Source organism: Chinchilla lanigera, unplaced genomic scaffold (genome assembly GCF_000276665.1).
Source record: "Chinchilla lanigera isolate Chin_1 unplaced genomic scaffold, ChiLan1.0 scaffold00008, whole genome shotgun sequence".
Classification (NCBI taxonomy): Eukaryota; Metazoa; Chordata; class Mammalia; order Rodentia; family Chinchillidae; genus Chinchilla; species Chinchilla lanigera.
The window spans coordinates 16781999-16800459 of NW_004955409.1; the positions used below are offsets into that span (position 1 = coordinate 16781999).

Here is an 18461-nt window from a genome sequence, read left to right on the forward strand (position 1 = left end):
AATGCTTATGTCTCACAAGAAGATACTCATCAAACAAGGGAGAGGGAGGGAGAAGGAAGGAAGGGAAAAGTTAAAAAAAAAAAAAAAGAGAGAGAAAAGAAAGAAAACACTGAAAGAAAGCTTTTGTAAATGGGGAGGGGAGGAGGGGTTGAAGGGAGGCTAGGGAAGTGGGGAAAAAAGTTACATCATGTACAGGTGCAAATTCTCTATGGCGCATGTGATAGTTACACATACCTGACATACACCAGTAAAATCTGATTCAAAAAAAGAGAATATGGGCCGGGGATATAGCTCAGCGGCACAGTGCCTTGCTGGGTAAGCACAAGGTCCTGAGTTCAATTCCCAGTACCAAAAAAAAAAGAAAAAAGAGAGAAAGAGAGAATATGCTCATCAAAACATTTTAGTAAAATGAAATTTTTTATTTCCAAATTTTAAAAGAGGAACTAGGAAACTTCTGTCTCAACTATTCCCAATTACTGTGTAAGAAACTTTTAAAAAAATGCATGTATTTCTTCACCTACAGGTTTGAATTAAATCATCTCCCAGGCCCTTTTTCCAGATCTCAGTGCAAAGACCCTGGGTTTAACCCCCAGCCTTCCTCCTAAAAAAGTAAAGCATGTACGAAACATATATACAGGTAGCCTTGGCGAGAATAACCACAGGCGCTGGGAAAATGAAAGAGCAGTAGGAGCAAAGTGCAGGCAGGTGTGTGTTCTATGCTAAGAACCCCTGCTGCTCAGGAGGCTGGAGCAAGAGGACTGTGAGCTTGGCTCAAGCAACTCAGTGAGCCTCTCAAATGTTTTTTAAAAGGCTGAAGATGTAACTTAGGGCAGAAGCCCAGGGTTCAATCCTCAGCACCATTAAAAAAAAGAGAGAGGGGAAAAAAAAACAGAGAGCAAGGCCAGTTTGGTGGCGCAGATCTCTAACCCCACGCATTAGAGAGCTGAGGCATGCGGACCACATGCTTGAGCCTGGGCAACTCAGTGACACGGCCAGGCCCTGTCTCAGCATCAAAAAACAGACTGGGGATTCGAGTCGGTGCAGTCCCCGGTCACAAGCCAACGAACAAACAAATCCATTCCTGCCTCCTTCCTCCCTCCTTCCTCTGGCTTGGTAGGCTATCTTCAATTTTCCCCAACAGGAAGGTTTCTGTTTCGTTTGTCTGGAACTCCTTCTTCCACAGGGAGGTGGGGGAGAGTGTGGGTGTGTGTGTCTTCTGGGGACTGAACCCAAGGGCATCCTATCACTGAGCTATACCCTCAGCCTTTTTAGTTTTGAGACAGGATTTCAGCTGCTGCCCAGGCTGGCTTCAAACTTTCCATCCTCCTGCTTCAGCCTCTGAGTAGCTACTACGGGCCTGCCCCAGCTAACACAGCGGTTTCTAACTCCTGGGCTGACAGTATCTCCTTCCTTTTGCTACAAGAACAATTCTTATCTTTCCAAAGACAGTACCAAAAAAATAAATAAATAAAAAATAAACACAAAGACAGCACCCAAAACATCTTAGAACATATACTGAGGTTTGCAAAGCAGAAATATAGCAAGTTACGATCTGCCAACTAAGAGCAGGAGAAGAAAGTGCGTAAAATGCAAACTTGTTTACATACCATTCCTAGAGGGAAAGAGAGAAGACTTCCGCTTCGCGTTCCGAGAAGGCTTCTCGGGCTCATAGACGCCGTGCGTGATAAACATTTTGTGCAGTTCCGGATTGATGCCAGCAGGAACCATCCGTGGACTTCTTTGGTAAAAACGAAGAACTTGTTTGCTACCTGAAATAGCTTTATAAATATTTCTCTTGTTGGACTGACTCTGATTATAAGTCTACAAAAACAAATATAAAATCTCCAATTATGTTATTTCTATAATTATCATTCAGTCATAAAAAGCAATTATTGTATAAATTTGGGTTTACTATAAACAGAAAATCAAACCAATTCACTTACGTGCTTAGAGAATAGAATTCCTATTGTTTTGAATTTTTTTAAAAAGTGAACTGTTAGATAAACCTTTGATAAAAAGCCATTTTTAAATCTATTATAAAAGTTTGTCTTAGCAACTATACTGCACAAAGGAAATCTATTTTTTATTTATTCCCTTGCTGGTCTTGAATAACGCTGACACTTACACACAAGTGTATAAGTCATATAAGCATAAAGTTTTTGTGTTTTTCTTTTTTTTCTTTTTGTGTAGTACTGGGATTGAACACAGCACCTCCACACTGAGCTACAGCCCCGGCATTTTAAAATTTTTTTATACTAAGAGAAGATCTCACTAAATTGCCCAGGCTGGATCAAACTTGTGATTCTCCTGCCTCCGCCTCCTAGATTCCAGGGATTACAGGCAAGTGTCCGGCTGAAATAAAGTTGCTCTTTTTAAAACTACTTTCTTATTTCAATTTCCTCATCTCGCTATGCTTGTACTTTTTCACTGTATACAACAAAGCATTATTATCCTTACAAGGTATTGACTAAGTTAAATAAAGCATCTGAAGCACTTAAAACACTGCACAGAGTGAGTCATTATTGTTACTTTACAAATAAAAGATCTTGGCCAAATAATTAGTCTGAACTCAGTAATATTTGTTGGTAATATATGGCTACCACACATTTCACTTATTGGAATCATTTTATGGATAAATGGTGTGTTACACATGAGTAGGTTATGATCACACGGCAAGTGTAGGAAAAGAATTCATTCTTTGCCAGGCATCATAGTGCATACCTGGAATCCCAGTTCTCTGGAGGCTGAGGCTGAGGCAGGAGGATCAAAACTCAGTCCAGCCCAAGCAAAGAGAACTTGTCTCAAAATAAAAAACCACACAAAGACTGGGCTATAGCTCAGTCATAGCTCATTGCAAAGGCCTTGGAGTCAGTCCCTAGTACCACCACCAAGAAAAAGAAAAAAACAGATCATTTGCTTTTAAAGGGTATACAAAACATTTCAAATCAATTTCTAACAAGAGGACCTTTAATGTGAAACTATATATCTGTCCACTCTATTCATCCCAATGAGTTCTAAAAGCTAACACTTCAGTGTAGTAAATACAAAACATTATGCAAAATATTATATTTAGAAAGTTCTGTCACCCGAGATTATAGTAAAATATGAAAGAATTCTAGTTCCCTGTCACTCAGAATAGACATCAACACACTTCAATAAAGGATCAGAAAAGAAGTACAGTATTTTAGGTTTGCAGGTCACATAGCATCCCTGGGGCATATTCGTTAGTTTACTTGGTTACTTACTCTCTGCTTTCTATCGTTTACAGAAACTCACACTAAACAGAAAGACCAAGTCTTATCCCAAGCGTGGTGACACATGCCTGTCACCTCAGCACTGTGGGAGCCTGTGGCAGGAGGGTCACAAGTTTGCGCCCAACCTGCTCAATGCAGTGACTTAGTAAGATGCAGTCTCAAAATAAAAAAAAGGGCTGAGGATTTAGTTCAGTGCAGAGGGCCTGGGCTCAATCCCAAGCACCGTAAATACATAAGTAATAAAAACATTTTTAAAAAGCAAGTCTTAGAAGCATAGGGAAATAGTTTAAAAAAAAAAAAACAATACTTGCTGGTTATTGCATCTAGGTTTCTCTGAATTAGTCCTGAAGCATTATGATGTGCTTCTTTATATGGATAAAAATTAGGACACTAAATCCAGTCAAAAATTATTATTTCTTTTTCTTTTTAGTGGTACTGGAAAGTGAACCCTGAGCCTTTGCACTGAGCTACATCCCCAGGCCTTTTTTTCTTTTCTATTGTGAGAATCTCAAAGTCCCCGAGTGCTGGGATTACACATGTGCACCACCATGGCTGGGGCCACAGAATCACAAATTCGAGTCCAGTCTGAGCGACTAAGTGACTGACAGAATCCCAGTCTCAAAAGAAGGACAAAGCCCCGGAGACACAGCTCAGTGCAAAGGCCCTGGGATCAACTGCCAGTACTGGAAAAAGAGAAGGAAGGAGGAAGAGGAGGAGGGGAGAGAGAAATCTCATACAAAATAAACCACAATTACCTAAAAGTGGACTTGAAATGCTCTAATATTCTTAGTTGTCTTTAGCCTGCGTTTCTCAAATTTTACTGTCAAATCACGTTTCTGTTTCTAAAGGCTACTTACACGTTCCTCCCGCCCTTCAGCAAGGACAACAACGATCCTGCCCTGACGCTTCCGCCCGGTTCTACCCATTCGTTGTATTAGTCGGATGGGGCTCTTCTGGGCATCGAAGCATATGATGAGATCCACTTCCCCGATGTCCAGACCTTCCTCCCCGACGCAGGTGGAAACCAGTGTGTTGTAGCCACCATCACGAAATCGCTTCACCACCTGAAATGGAGACCACTTAAAAATCACGACGGGTAAATTAGGAGAAGTACGGTACACTGCTCCCACTCACCCCAAACGAGCAATCAGATTAAACATCAGCCTTAAGGATACCACAGAAGAAGGAAAGAGTCACAAATGGGAAACCTAAGCCGAAAGAGATTATACTTAAATGGGAAGACCAGTCTAATTCCTGTGATAATGTTTGCGACACTAAAAGGATTCATCAATAATTTCACCATGTCCCGGTCCATGAGAAAGCACTGATTTTATATTTAGCACCACTGACGGGGGCAGAGGGGAGGTAAAGGGCCTAGCGGAGTACTCCTACTTATCATACCTTGGATCTTCATAGACGGCTACCAGGGTCTGAAATACACTGTTTCATCACTCCCAGAGTTTCTATCATACCTTTCATACTGCCATTGCAGGCTTTCTCTTTGAGCAGTTTAGTGAAACTACAGTAGCATGAGAATGAGTTAATGAAAAGTCAACCAAACATTGGGAAAAACTTCTGTGAGCCTTCCAAACTTCAGTCCTGAACTGCGGTGAGCCTCAGTTTCCCCATGCACCTCAACACCCCTGGGGCTGGGTGAAGCAGGACGGAGCGGTACTGGTGGTAATGTGAAACACGACATCAAAAGCTGAGTTCTATGATAACAATAGGGATCGCTGCAATATAAATGGGTACATTACACGCCAGGCACTAACCGTAAGTGCTTATCTATTAGCTGCTACTCCCAACACCACTGAGGTAGCTACTCCTGCCACTGTATTTTACTAAAGAAACTGAAGATCAGCGAGGTTAAACTATTTTTACCTAACGTCTCACTGATAATTGTCAGCATTTGAAGTTAGATCTGTTTGACTCAAAAAACCTATTATCCCAATCCTTAAGCTAATTCTGTTAAAAATAACAATTTGAAAAGTAGGAAAATAAGTACAACCTTATCATATAGGTCCTCTTAGAAACCTTTCCAGTACCAACAGTCAAAGGATACTACTTCAATATGGTAAACCTCAGTACAGGGAGAGCCAATCAACAGGATTAAAGGTTAAGAATACTTCATTTCCTTTTGGAATCTGTAATGACATTAAGCCAAGGAAAGACTGACTTAATATTACCTGCATATAACTTTAAAAAAAAAGTCCTAGATAAAGGTAAAACCTGGGCCACAGTACTTGAGATATAAAATGTAAACTGTGAAATTGAATGTAAAGGTTTAGAAACTTGAGAGGGGAAGTTTGTATTGGTGGACTCTAAAATAATTTTTAAGAAAAGCAATGAACTGATTTTCAATAGTTCTACTTTTCTAGTAATTCTTATTTTTTAAGGGTGGAGCGTTCTCTCACGATGCATCCCAAACTGGCCTTGGACTCACAATCATCCCGCCTCAGCCTCCTAGGTGCTGGGTACAGGCGTGCACCACCATACCTAGCTACTAAAAATTCATTTTTGATATATGGTTCAAAGGCATCACTCAGTGATTAGTGGGGAGAAATGAACTGGTACCCCACAGTTCTGAAATGTGAAATGCATTAATCTAAAAGGTCTGTCAAAGATAACTTCTCAAAAAACCAAGCTCCAAACACTCTCTCCAAAACCTTTTCCTGCAGCCTTCTCCACCTTAGTCGACAGAAGCTTCTCGAAGCTGCTCAGGCCAAACATCTTGAGGTCACACTTCATGCTCCTTTATCTCACATTTCACTGAATTTACCATAAATCTTGTCAGCATGACCACCAAAATACACCCAGAACTATTTCTCACAAACCTCGCTGCTGTAATTCCGGTCTAATCCACCATCTAATCTAATCCACGTTTGAACTCTGATAAGTCTGCCAACTCGTCCCCCAGCTTCCACCAGTGATTCTTTTAAAATGACCTTCCTAGGCCAGGCATGGTGGTGCAGTCCTGTAATCCCAGCACTCGGGAGGCTGAGGCAGGAGCAGCACCACAAGTTCAAGGACAGCCTGGGCTACACAGTGAGTTCAACACCAGCCTAAACTATACAGTGAGGCCCTCTCTCAAACAACAACAATAAAAACAAACAAACAGACCTTCCTCTGCTCCAAACCTCCCAATGACTTCTTATATCCCTCAGTCATTAAAAGAGAACTGACAGGGCACTCAAAGACCTGCCTCTCCATTAACTGCTTGACTTTACCTCCTATTTCTAAGTAAGTGGATAACTAAAGAACTATGTGCACGAAAGCTCATTTCGGAATGAAACAGCTGTTATAAATGTAACTGTGAATGACAGTGACTTTTGAAAGGTGGTTACTTTGGCCTGCAGTCCAGAGGTGGGAACAACCTATGGCGCATGGGCCATAGCAGAGACAGGGCCAAGCCACCCCAGCAGCCAGCAGTGGGCATTCAGGGGTACTCACAGTGTGGCCGCTTCAGAACAAATAAGTGGCTTTGGGGTTGTAGTTTGGGCGCTCGGTCTCTAAAAGATTCTCCATCACCGGCCTACACAAAAACATTACTGAGGGGTAAGGGCGCAGCTCAATGGGAGCGTTTTCAGGCACACGCAAGGCCTAGGGTTTGTTCCCCAGCACCACAAAAGAAATGGATAGAAATGAGTAAGTGACAAAGGTAATAAAATCAGTAAGATTTTTTTTGTGTGGTGATGATGAAGATCCTCAGCAAGTGCTCTACCGGCTCTACTATGTCCCAGTCCTCGTAATATTTCCCATGATGCCTAACAAGCTGAGGAAATAATGACTACAAAATATCAAAAGTGGCAGAGGCCAGGCATGGTGCACAGACTTGTAATCCCAGCACTTAGGAGGCTGAGGCAGGACGATCACAGAGAGCACAAGGCCAGCCTGGGCTACACAGTAAGTTCAAGGCCAGCCTGAACCGCATTGTGAGATCCTGTCTCAAAAAACAGAAAAAGAAAAAAAAACCCAGCACCACCACCACCACCACCACCACAAGCGGCCAGGGTGGGTTAGGTATTGTGGGTCTTCTAAAGTACCAGCTATTGTGTCTCAAATACAGAAAATTCTTGACCCCTAAGGCAAAAATGCATTTCACTTCTCATTCATGTACAAAGGTTAAGCATACTAACAGTCACTAGGTTCCTGAACTCCTTACAGAACTTATGGTACGGTTTGACAATGGATAAAGGTGTTATCTTCAAACTCAGGAAGTCTTCACACCCTGTCAGGTCAGCTCAAACAGACTCTTCTGAGTGCAGCGAGGACTACTAAAAAGGGTACGGAGAAGCAGGCTGAGACATCGTCACACTATGTAGTCCAGGCAAGTCTCAAACACACATGCAGCCCAAGCTGGCCTAGAACTCCGCATCCTCCTGCCTCAGCCTTCCAAGTGCTAGAATTGAGGGCATGCACTACTATGCCCAGGCTTTTAAAGATTGGAATTCTTCATCGAATATGCAGAATTAAGAAAGCCCCGTCAAATGAATGAGACACTAAAGACACATCCTTTGGCAATTAATCTGCAAAAGCCTACAGAACTGTTTATAAAAATATTAATGTAAAATTTCCCCCTCAAAACATCACAGAGCATGGTACTACCTTAAATATCACCATGGCTTCTTCCGATCGTACCTTTAAAGTAAGATTTTTAAATAACCAAAAAACATAAATTATTTTTTAGAAGAAATTATAAAAGAGACTTAAATAAACCACACATGCCAGGCAGAGTGGCGCACACCTGTAATCCCAGCACTCGGAAGGCTGAGGCAAGAGGCTTGCCACAGCTTCAAAGCCAGCCGGGGCTTCACATTAAGTCTAAGGCCAGCTGGGACTACAAAGTGAGACCCTGTCTCAAACCCATACATACATGTATACATTTATGCCTGGCTGTACAATAATATCTCATTTATTGCTTACAACCATGAAGTATGTTTATAAATAACAAAAACTGAAAGACAAGGAATAATTTCTCAGTGGGTTCTACACGAAGATGTGTGACTAAAGCATTTCTGCTTAACCATTACACTTTACAGTACTTAAAAATAAATGTTTCAAAACCACCATAAAACATTATACTTTACTTATAAGCAAGTTTCAAAACTGCTTAAAACATTCACTTGGTCTTTCAAAATATGTTTACCTTTATTTTCAAGTTTACCACACAATCACTTTTTTTTCCTTGAGACAGGCTCTCACTGTGTAGTTCAGGCTGGCCTTCAACTCACTACGTAGCCCAAGCTGGCCTCAAACTCGTGCTGACCCTCCTGCCTCAGCCTCAGCCTCCCGAGGGCTGGGATTACAGATATGTACCACCATACCCAGCCGAAATTGCTTTTAAATGCCCAACTGGCCAGTGAGCTAGAACAAAGAAGCGTAACTACAAAGCTCATCAGTTTCATTTTTATTTCACTGTCTTTAGCAGTAATTACCTCTAGTTGCTCCTTCTGCGTAAAGCCTTTCATGCCTTTCCCCGAAGCGTGGCCAACGAAAGTCATCACTCTAATAACTGGCTTGTGTTTCAAAAGCATTCCTGCAATTTCTTGAACACTATCGCGAAATGAAGAGAAGATCATCACTCTGGTCTCAGCACGTTTGTTTTCAGTAGTTTTCTGAGCTACATAACAGAAAATATTTGAAGTATTACTTGAAAACAATCATGTATTACGTACCTGTACCAATCCCCAAGACGACTATAAATGCGGGCACTGGACCACAAATATGTACCAATAAAATTTTTAGAAATAAAGCATTTCGACAAGAACTAGTTCAAAACACAAATCTAAAACTCTATGAATGAACAATAATTCTTTAAAAAACATATTTTAAGACTTTTTTGGCTCAGTGCTGTAGATCAAGAACAGAGCCTCAAAGATGCTAAACAAGGTCCAGACTACTGAGCTATACCCCTGGTCCAAGACTTATTTAAAATTACTTTTTTAACATTCTCTAGTAGTTTAATAATCTTGGCTCCTTATTTCTCACCTGCTATCATCAAGTCCTAAACAATTCAAATAAGGATTCCTAAAAAAAGCACTCTGAACAGCCCTTCGATTCAAGCATGAGGCCTCTCTTCCCCGTGAGCCTCCGGACAGAAACGCAGAACTACAGAGCCTCCGCGGATTTCATAAATCTTTCCTTCCTGCTCACTACACGCACTGCTTTAACCAGAGCTGTGTATCCCAAGTCTGCTATACTGTCAGGTCCTCCAGGGATACGCTCTAGTCAGTAGCAAGCTGTCCCCGAGTCGCTGTGCCTGGGAGGCAGCAGAAAGCACTAATAAAAACAGGAGAAGAGCCAGGCGTGGTGGTGCACACCTGTAACCCCAGCACTGTGGCGCATGCCTGCAATCCCAGTACTCGGGAGGCTGAGGCAGGAGGATCATTACAAGTTTGAGACCAGCCTGGGCTACAAAGTGAGGTCAAGGCCAGCCTGAACTGCATAGTGAGACCCTGTCTCAGAAAAGACAGGAGAGGACTGGGGATGGAGCCCAGGGGCCGGGTTGGATCCTTATCACTACAAAACAAAAGAACGACAGAAACAAATGAAAAAGCCATGATCTTCCTGGCCGAGCCACACTTGCGCTCTGGGTAACGTGATCGCGGCAACTATTAAATCTCTGTAAACCTTAGTTACCTAAAATGGACGGATGATTAAACGAAACAGAAAAGAGAAAACAGTGCTTGCGCACAGTTAATTGCAAGCTGGGTAGGTATTTTGCTTGTTAATGTTTCCTCATGTTTTTAAGCTGGGTTGGGACTTGGACAATCCTTTCTTACGATTTATACTGTATCTTACTCATCAGAACGTGTACAGGGACTACACTGAGTATTTTATACATTACTTATTTAATGCTTACAACCCCATGGAGTACATTAAAACATACAAAGTAACCCACAAAACAAGCGAATTCAAAATACACTAAGCAATAAGCAAAAAAAAAAAAAAGGACTTAAAAGAAGCAGCTCTATAAAGCAAAATCAAAAAAAAAAAGAAAAAAAAAAAGGACTTAAAAGAAGCAGCTCTATAAAGCAAAATCATCCTGGACCAGTAACGGTGAACCTGCTAGAAATTTTTTCAGTCTTGGCAAACAGCCCGATGCGACGCGCGCCCTGGGTCCGCCCCGCTGTCCTAGACAGGCTTCCTGTGACCTATCCCCGCCTCGAGCCGCTGCCTCGGACCAACTTCCACTCTCCAACCTGCCGGACCGCGCCTTTCCTCCTCCATTCTGCTGAGCTCCCACCACCACCGCCTATCGTTTCCGCACTGCCAAATTCCACATACTCGTTAGTCCATCTGCGCACGCGCCTCCGCGGACTTTCACTCCGCCCCGCTCTGTTCCGGGACTAGTCTCTTCCCTCGGCTTCTCCCACGCCTCACTGGCTTCCTTCTCAAGCACATCCGGGCCTTTTCTCCTCTAACCTTAAACGTCGACTCTTTCAGGGTGCCGACCTGGCTCCTCTTCTCCACACCCTCCTGCTGCTGAGCACGGCCATTCCTGAAACCTTAAACACTAACTTTATGCTGAGAACTCCAAACTTTGTTCCTGTGCACGCAAACATATAAAACTGGCCCAGCCACTCCTTTCCAACTCCGGTCACCTGTCCAAGGCTCACTTGACATCTCCACCTGGATGTCTCCAACCTTCTTAATACATGCGCTTTCTTCATGTTGTTAATTGACAAAAATTATACACATACATGGTTCCAACATGGCATGCACACACATTGTGGAATGGTTAAATCAAGCTAATTAACATATATATTACCCCACATACTTAAGCCTACACTGTTCTTTGCCTCTGGTAAGGCTGTCCCAAAATACAACATTCATAGATTGAAAACCAAGTTTTGACTTGGCCTACAAACCTACATGATCTGAGATCGGGCTATGTCTCACTTAAACCACCCTTATCCTCCTTTATGCCTGTTTACTGATCTATAGTCCCATCAGGTACCTAACTGCCACAGGGCCTTTGAATCTGCTATTCCCTCTGGCTGGAAGGATTCTCCCTCCAAGGTCCACGTGTTTCGTCCCCACAGTTGCATCAGTTACCTCTGGAGACAGGCCTTCGCTGGCCGCCCTACCTGCAACGCTCCTCCACGACTCGCTCTCTTCCTATCTGCTTTACTTTCCCCTGCACTAATACCGCGTACTGGCTCACGGCCACTTTCCCAGTATTTCCCCAGACTTTTTTCCACATAACCTTCCCACCACTGTCTTTGTGATAACCCTTCTAAAACTGCTCAGAGCTTTGCTTAGTCATTACCCAGAATAATGGAAATCCCATATTTTCTCCACAAGTGTTAGCACAGACTAATGAGTTAAAGTTTTACCTCTTCCATTAACTATCTTGCTTTGAAGCTACTAAATATTACCTACCATTCCACGACTGGAAATGTTCGACTACAACTTCTTCTAATTTCTTTAATTTTGGATGACTATAGAAAATATTTTTATCTTTATCTCCTGAAGAAAAAGAAACAGCAAAAAACTATATTTTTCCATATTCAATTACATTAATATATATTCTTATCCTTTTCAAAATATACATGTTAAAACTTACTTTTTATTTTTATAAATAATAAATAGCATCTAGATTAAAAAACCACTTTTTTATGAAAATCTTAATCTGCAAAAGAATCCAAACAGAAATCAGAAACAAAGCAAAAGGGAAAAAATATATTTAAATTAATAAAATATATTTGAATTGAAGATCAAAAAATATATATAAATTGAAGATCGATTTCACCACTAGTAACCATAATACCTATTATATATTTAAATTTTATAAAGGTTAACTTGAATGTATATTTTCCACTCAGATAAACTCTTCAAGCATTTAACAGACCTGTTACTACAAAAATGTTAACTATATACGCAATGGAATAAAATTCCAAAATTAATCTTAGTAACGAAAACTAATTCCTTGGGGGGCTGAGGCAAGAGGATTGCCTTGAGTTCAAGGCCTGCCCAGGTTACACACTGAGTTTAAGGCCAGCCTGGACTACACAGCAAGACCCTGTAAAAAAAGAAAGAAAGAGAGAGAGAAAAAAAGGGAGAAAGGGAGAAAAGGAGAAATAAGGAGGAAGGGAAGAAGGGAGAAAGAGAAAGAAAGAAGGAAACTAATATATAATTTAATATTTTTTTTATTTATGCTTTTTGAGCATCTTGCTATGGTGCCTAGGCTGGCCTCAAATTCCTAAGTTCAAGCAATTTTCCTGCTCCAATCTCCTGAGTAACTACAAGAACATGCCACCACACCTGGTTAAAGCAATATATAATTTTACATGAAAAATCAGACCTCTGTGGACAGCAGAAGTTTCAGCTGAAGTATTACACGTGTGCGCAAACATGCTTTCTAGATGATGATAGAGTTTCACAAAGTCATCATTTCTGCAAAGTTCATTTTTTGCCCGTGTCATCCCTTCAGGAATTAAGAAAAGGTTTTAGAAATAAAATTTACACCAAATCTTATCAAATTTATTACTTATTAAAAAGAAATTAAACTGTGACAATATAAATGCAGATTTCTCAAATTTAAACATGAAATCCACATGCACATATGTATTAATGACTGACTTTCTTTTTCCTAGTAGTTTATCAAAGACAAAGAAACATGGCCATTAGTTACATAATTATTTCACTGCTTTTAAAAATATTTTTAATTGAAATAAATATTTTTAATTAACTCAAACTCAGTACATTCAATGTCTTTTTAAAATAATACTTGTCATTATCTCTTTAAATAATTTCACATAATTTACCTTTTGTTCCATCCATAATTCCAGAAAGGAAGGAATACAATGATCTCATTCCCATTTGCTGCAATAATTCATAACCATGATATAAACTAATACAAATTGCAAACTCTCCCTCAATTATGCCTTGTTGTATTCCCTAGGAAAAGAAGCATACGTCAAACTTAACCAAAGAAAGAAATATACATCCTCCATGACCCAGCTGTCAGGCCAAATGACTGTAACATTTACAATATAATTCAAATGATCATAACTACTCCCTTCCATTCTGAACACAGCTCACTGATTCTACTGAATGTAAATGTTACAGTATGTTCCATGGAAAGGTGCCAATGCTCTTTCCATATGAAATCTATCCCTTTACTTCACTTTTCTTTAATTCAACAGGAAATTCCCACTTTAAAAAAAAAGAGAAACATTTATCATATACTCTTTATAGGTAAATTATTAGCAGTAAACAGATCCATGTGTTATTTCAACACTAGTAAATACCTACTGTATGTTAAATATTCAGCTACAAAACAAGCTGGCAACTTAGTGACAGCATGTCTCAAAAGAAAAAAAATTTTTAAATGCAGGTTGGGGTTCAATGCAAAAGGCCCTGAATTTTGCAGAAAGAGACAGACATTAAGAAAGAAAAGAAACAGACATGGGCCTATCCTCACTCATTTCACCAGGACAAGTATCTAATCGGACTGACACCAACATTTAACACCAAGTATATATGCCATTTTTTTTAAGCGTTCAGGCGCGCCTCGGATTACAGCCACGCACCTCCCCACCCAGCTGATTATCTGACGCTGGGCACTGGATGTTGTTCTAAGTACATCACCTATACAAAATCATTTCATCTCAATAACTAGAAGGTAGACACCATTGTTATGCCCACTTTATAAGGAAGGGCAACGCAAAGGTGCTAAGTAGTGGAGCCAGTATTTAAATTTGGGACATTTGGTCTAAAGAGGCCTCGTGCTTTCAACTGTTACCCTGGGAGGAACACAGGAAGTACATGGCAGGTGTACCAATACGAAAAGACAGTTTTAAAGGAAGCTGGTATGGTGGTGCACGCCTGTAATCCCAACACTGGAGAGGCTGAGACAGGAGGATTGCGATGAGTCTGAGGCCAGCCTGAACTGCAGAGCAAGACACTATCTCAAAGAAGAAGGCCATTCAGAATATGTTTTAACTATTTTCTTTTCTGTTTTTTGGGGGGGCGGGTGGGGGGACCAGGAATTGAACTCAGGACCTCATACTTGCTTGAGCTGCTGAGCTATATCCCCTGCCAAAGTGATGTCATTTTAAATGTTTCCAGAATAGCAAAAAAACGCCCTGAGGGCATCCTAATTACCTAAAGGATACAACCACCTCTCTGTAAAATATAAACTCTCACAATAAGAAGTCCAACATACATGGATTTACTATTTAAGATTTTAATCAACCTTTTATTCACAACAGAAATTAAAACTTACAAAGTTTTGAACAATGAACTTTCACAGAAAAGGCTCCACCAGTCATTCCTCGGAGACTGCAGGACAAAGACCAAATTCCGAGGAGTAACTTTTAAAGCTCCTCCCGGGGCTCACACTTTCCTTACCGCGTCCGGCAGCCCCAGCCCTGAACCTGCGCCAGGCCGCCCCTCACTGTCTCCCACAGGGCTCCGCCCCACGGCCCCGCTCTCACGCAGCCGTGGCCCTCGGCTCAGAGCCTGCCTCGGTGCCCTCCCGTGCTCGTGGGTATCTCTTCTGACTTGGGACCTAGCTTGATGGATATCTGTTAACTCAGCTACCTTTTCCTACAAAGATTAGAAATAATACCTTTATGGGCTGGGGAGATAGCTCAGTGGCACAAGCGCCTGCCTGGCAAGCCCAAGGTCCTGAGTTTGATTCCCGGTACCAAAAAAAAAAAGAAAGAGTTTTTTAAAAATGGAAATAATACGTTTACTGTGAGGCGCCTTCCAACTTCCGGTATCCAGAGTGAGACTAAATGATCGGCATCTTCAATTTAGTTAGAATACACTTTTTCATGGCTCTGACTTCCTAAGATAGAAACGGACCGAACAACCAATTCTTTGTCCAAAGTTAAAATGTAAATGTATCTTAATTCAAATCATTAAACTGTATTCTTGTTAGGATTTTTTTCATACATTCATATATTATATCTAAGTTCTTCATTTCTAGTATGTAAACAAGTTATTACATTTATCCTGGCTCTGAGTAAAAATTTAATCATAAAGATTTGTTTAAAAATACCTACCACAATATTTGGAGATGGGTTTTTCCTAAATTGATCTCTTGCCAGAATTATCTGGTATTTTGTTAGACTGGAGATATCCCTCCTCATCAAAATATTCCTGTGAATCAGAGGACTGGCAAATGCTTCCAAAATCTGCAAATATAGAAGAAATTCAGCTGAAGCTTGTTTTTTTTGTTTTTTTTGGTTTTTTTTTTTTTTTTTTTCTCTGGTACCGGGAACCGAACTCACGACCTTGCGCTTGCCAGGCAGGCACTTTGCCGCTGAGCTAAATCCCCAGCCCCTTGAAGCTTGTTTTAAAGTCCCTTCTCAAAACCATTTCATAACATATTAAAATTGGAGTTAGATATTTATGAAAGTTGTCTTAAGGTGAATTTTTAAGTCAACACAGCAAAGACAACAAACTTTTAAAATACTTGACATCAGCAGGCATGGTGGCGCACGCCTATAATCCCCACACTCGGGAGGCTGAGGCAGGAGGATCATTGCAAGTTAAAGATCAGCCTCAACCTCATAGTGAGACCCTGTCTCAAAAAGACAAAAAAAAGAAAAAGAAATACTCTGAATATTATTAATGTAATTAAATCTGTGATTATATGAATAATTTTTATATATTGTTCTAAATGTAATAATTTTAAAATACAAAATACCAAGTATTTAAGAGACTGAGGCTGGGGATGGGAATGGGAACAGGGTTGGTACTTGCTTAGCATGAGCAAGGCCCTGGGATCCACTCCTAGTACCGTGCCAGAGAGAGAGAGAGAGACAAAGGCAAATATGAGAGAGTAACTACTAGAAAGATGTCAGATCCTATATTAAAGCAATTTAAAGTTTTGTAACAAATAATTAAGAAAAACCATATTACTATTAAATGTCTTTTAACTTTACATTTAAAAAGAATATATACTGAGTGATAAATCAATGTTTTACTCATCTGACCCTGTAAAACAATTTCAGAACACATCGTATGAAAATAAGCACTACCTGGGGCCGGGGATATAGCTCAGTGGTGCAGGTGCCTGCCTGGCAAGCACGAGGTCGTGAGTTCAATTCCTGGAACCAAAAAAAGAAAAGAAAAGAAAATACGCACTACTTTACTTGCTCATGATCCTGCATCTATGGGGCACTGCACCGGCCTAGAAGCAATGACACCACGGTAACTATAAACACAGCTAGTGCACAGACACTGGTTGCTAAATGTCCTTCCAGAGAAGGAACAAAGCATCCTTAGGGAAATGACTAATTCTGACTCTGGCACAGGCAAAACCTAAGTACACAAACGTAAAGTTAAGTGTGTGTGTGCATGCAGAGGGCGGGGCTAAGGCACAAATCGAAAGCACTCTGGAGGCACCTCCGTTTTGGGTGGGGGCACAGTCTTTAAGTCGCCCAGGCTGGGCTAAAGCTTGTGCTCCTCCTGCCTCAGCCCCCCCCTACTATACGGGTGTGCACCACCACTGCCTGGTGGAAAGTGTCTTAAAGGAGCTCATCATGCTCAAAACTGAAGTAACCTGAACAATAGCATTGTAGCTAAAAAAAAAAACCTAGCTAACAAGTAAATAGTGGAGAATACACAACTTTTCACTACAGAAGAATTCAAATTAACAGCTGTAAAAGAAATGAAAGAAGAAACAACTGGGCCAAAATATGGAAATAACTGCTGTAGGTGACAACTACAGTAAAAGTACACAGGAAGCAAAACGTGGTGAGACAGAGCAGCACTGCAGCGTCTGTCTCACGTATCTTCCCAGTGGAACGATACTATTTATGCAAATTTCTTGGGAGACTAAATGACTGTAAAATGATTTCACGGAAGCACTGTGGGGAAAGCTGTCTCTCTGCTCCTTGGTGCCTGCTGTTTCAGAGGCCGGCAGCAACATGGAACGGCTCCCCGACACCGCGGTGTCCGCGCCCTTGATTACAGCTCAATGCTCCTCCTTCCTCCCCAGCACAGCCTACCCAAGGTTCACTGCAGCTACATCGGGGTTCACCCCGCAGCAGCCGGTCACAGGGCTGGCCTAGCTTTGAGGAAATGGAAACATACGCCGCAGCCAGTGGAAGAAGAGGCAGAATTTCAGCCAGAGCAGGGATGAGTTAAAAATACATTCCTACCACCAACTAATGTTAAACAACACTGCCTCACATTTCTCCCACTGAGTGAGAACTGTCCAAGCAGTTTCTCAGCCACTACAACACTGACATTTGGGTCAGAGAATTCTTTTTTGTGGGGGTCTGTCCTGTCCCCTGTAGGATATTTCATAGTGTCCTGACCTCGATACACCAGATTCCAATAGCAGCTCTACACTAAATCTCCTTTCCTGTAACAACTAAAACATGTGTCAAAACATTGCCAGATGTCTCCAGGTGAGAAAACCATTTGCTTTTTCAACCAACTGATGCACCAGGTATCAGGAAATATGGAACATGTATTTCATTATAAAAAAAAAAAACCTCTAGAGGAATCTCGGGACACTATGCGTTTGCCCACTTTGTGAAAATTCAGTGATCTACACACGAGCTTTGTAGGCACCTTGCTGTTTTTATGCATGTTTGTGTGTGTTTGTGTCTCACACTGCAGTTCAAAAGTTTACCTGAAAAAATACAAACCCAACAAGGCTATTACTTGCTTTACAAACGATCCATCTTCTGTACTTTTCCTTGAAATACTAAGTTTGTTAATGCTATAAAACCTGGGACTCACTGCAAAAATTTTTATTTCAAGCTAATTTTCCAACATGTTAATTACATAAAATATTAAACCTTCGGGGCTGGGAATTTAACTCTGAAGCACAGAGCCTGCCTGGCAAGTGTCAGGTCCTGAGTTCAATTCCCAGTACCATCCCCTACCAAAAAAAATTTTTTTAAATATTATATGATGGGTGTGGTAGCTCACACCTGTAATCCGAGCACTCGGGAGCCTGAGGCAGGAGGATCGTTGTGAGATTGAGGCCAGCCTGGACTACAAAGTGAGCTCAAATCCTGCCTGAACTGCAAAGTGAGACCCTGTCTCAAAAACAAAAAAGACAAAAGGGACTGGGGATTTAGCTAAGCAGCACAGCACCTGCCTGGCAAGCGCAATGTCGTGAGTTCGATTCCCAGTACTGGGAAAAAAAAAAGACTAAAAAACCCCATATATACGTACATACTTACAGCCAGATTTTGTTAACTGAAATAATTACCAGTTCATTTATCAAAA

The 18461-nt window shown here is 41.1% G+C and overlaps 1 protein-coding gene across 1 annotated transcript in view; it reads right to left on the bottom strand.

Moving 5' to 3' along the window:
- The window catches only part of Fancm (Fanconi anemia, complementation group M), a 57695-nt gene that overhangs the window by 30341 nt on the left and 8893 nt on the right, over positions 1 to 18461 (bottom strand). Inside the window, exons 4-10 of the mRNA XM_013510101.1 lie at positions 15272 to 15432; positions 13025 to 13157; positions 12562 to 12684; positions 11640 to 11726; positions 8690 to 8874; positions 4112 to 4318; positions 1608 to 1821 (exon numbers count right to left, since the gene is read on the bottom strand). Of these exons, the coding sequence (XP_013365555.1) occupies positions 1608 to 1821; positions 4112 to 4318; positions 8690 to 8874; positions 11640 to 11726; positions 12562 to 12684; positions 13025 to 13157; positions 15272 to 15432 (1110 nt within the window). The remainder of the gene's footprint in view (positions 1 to 1607; positions 1822 to 4111; positions 4319 to 8689; positions 8875 to 11639; positions 11727 to 12561; positions 12685 to 13024; positions 13158 to 15271; positions 15433 to 18461) is intronic.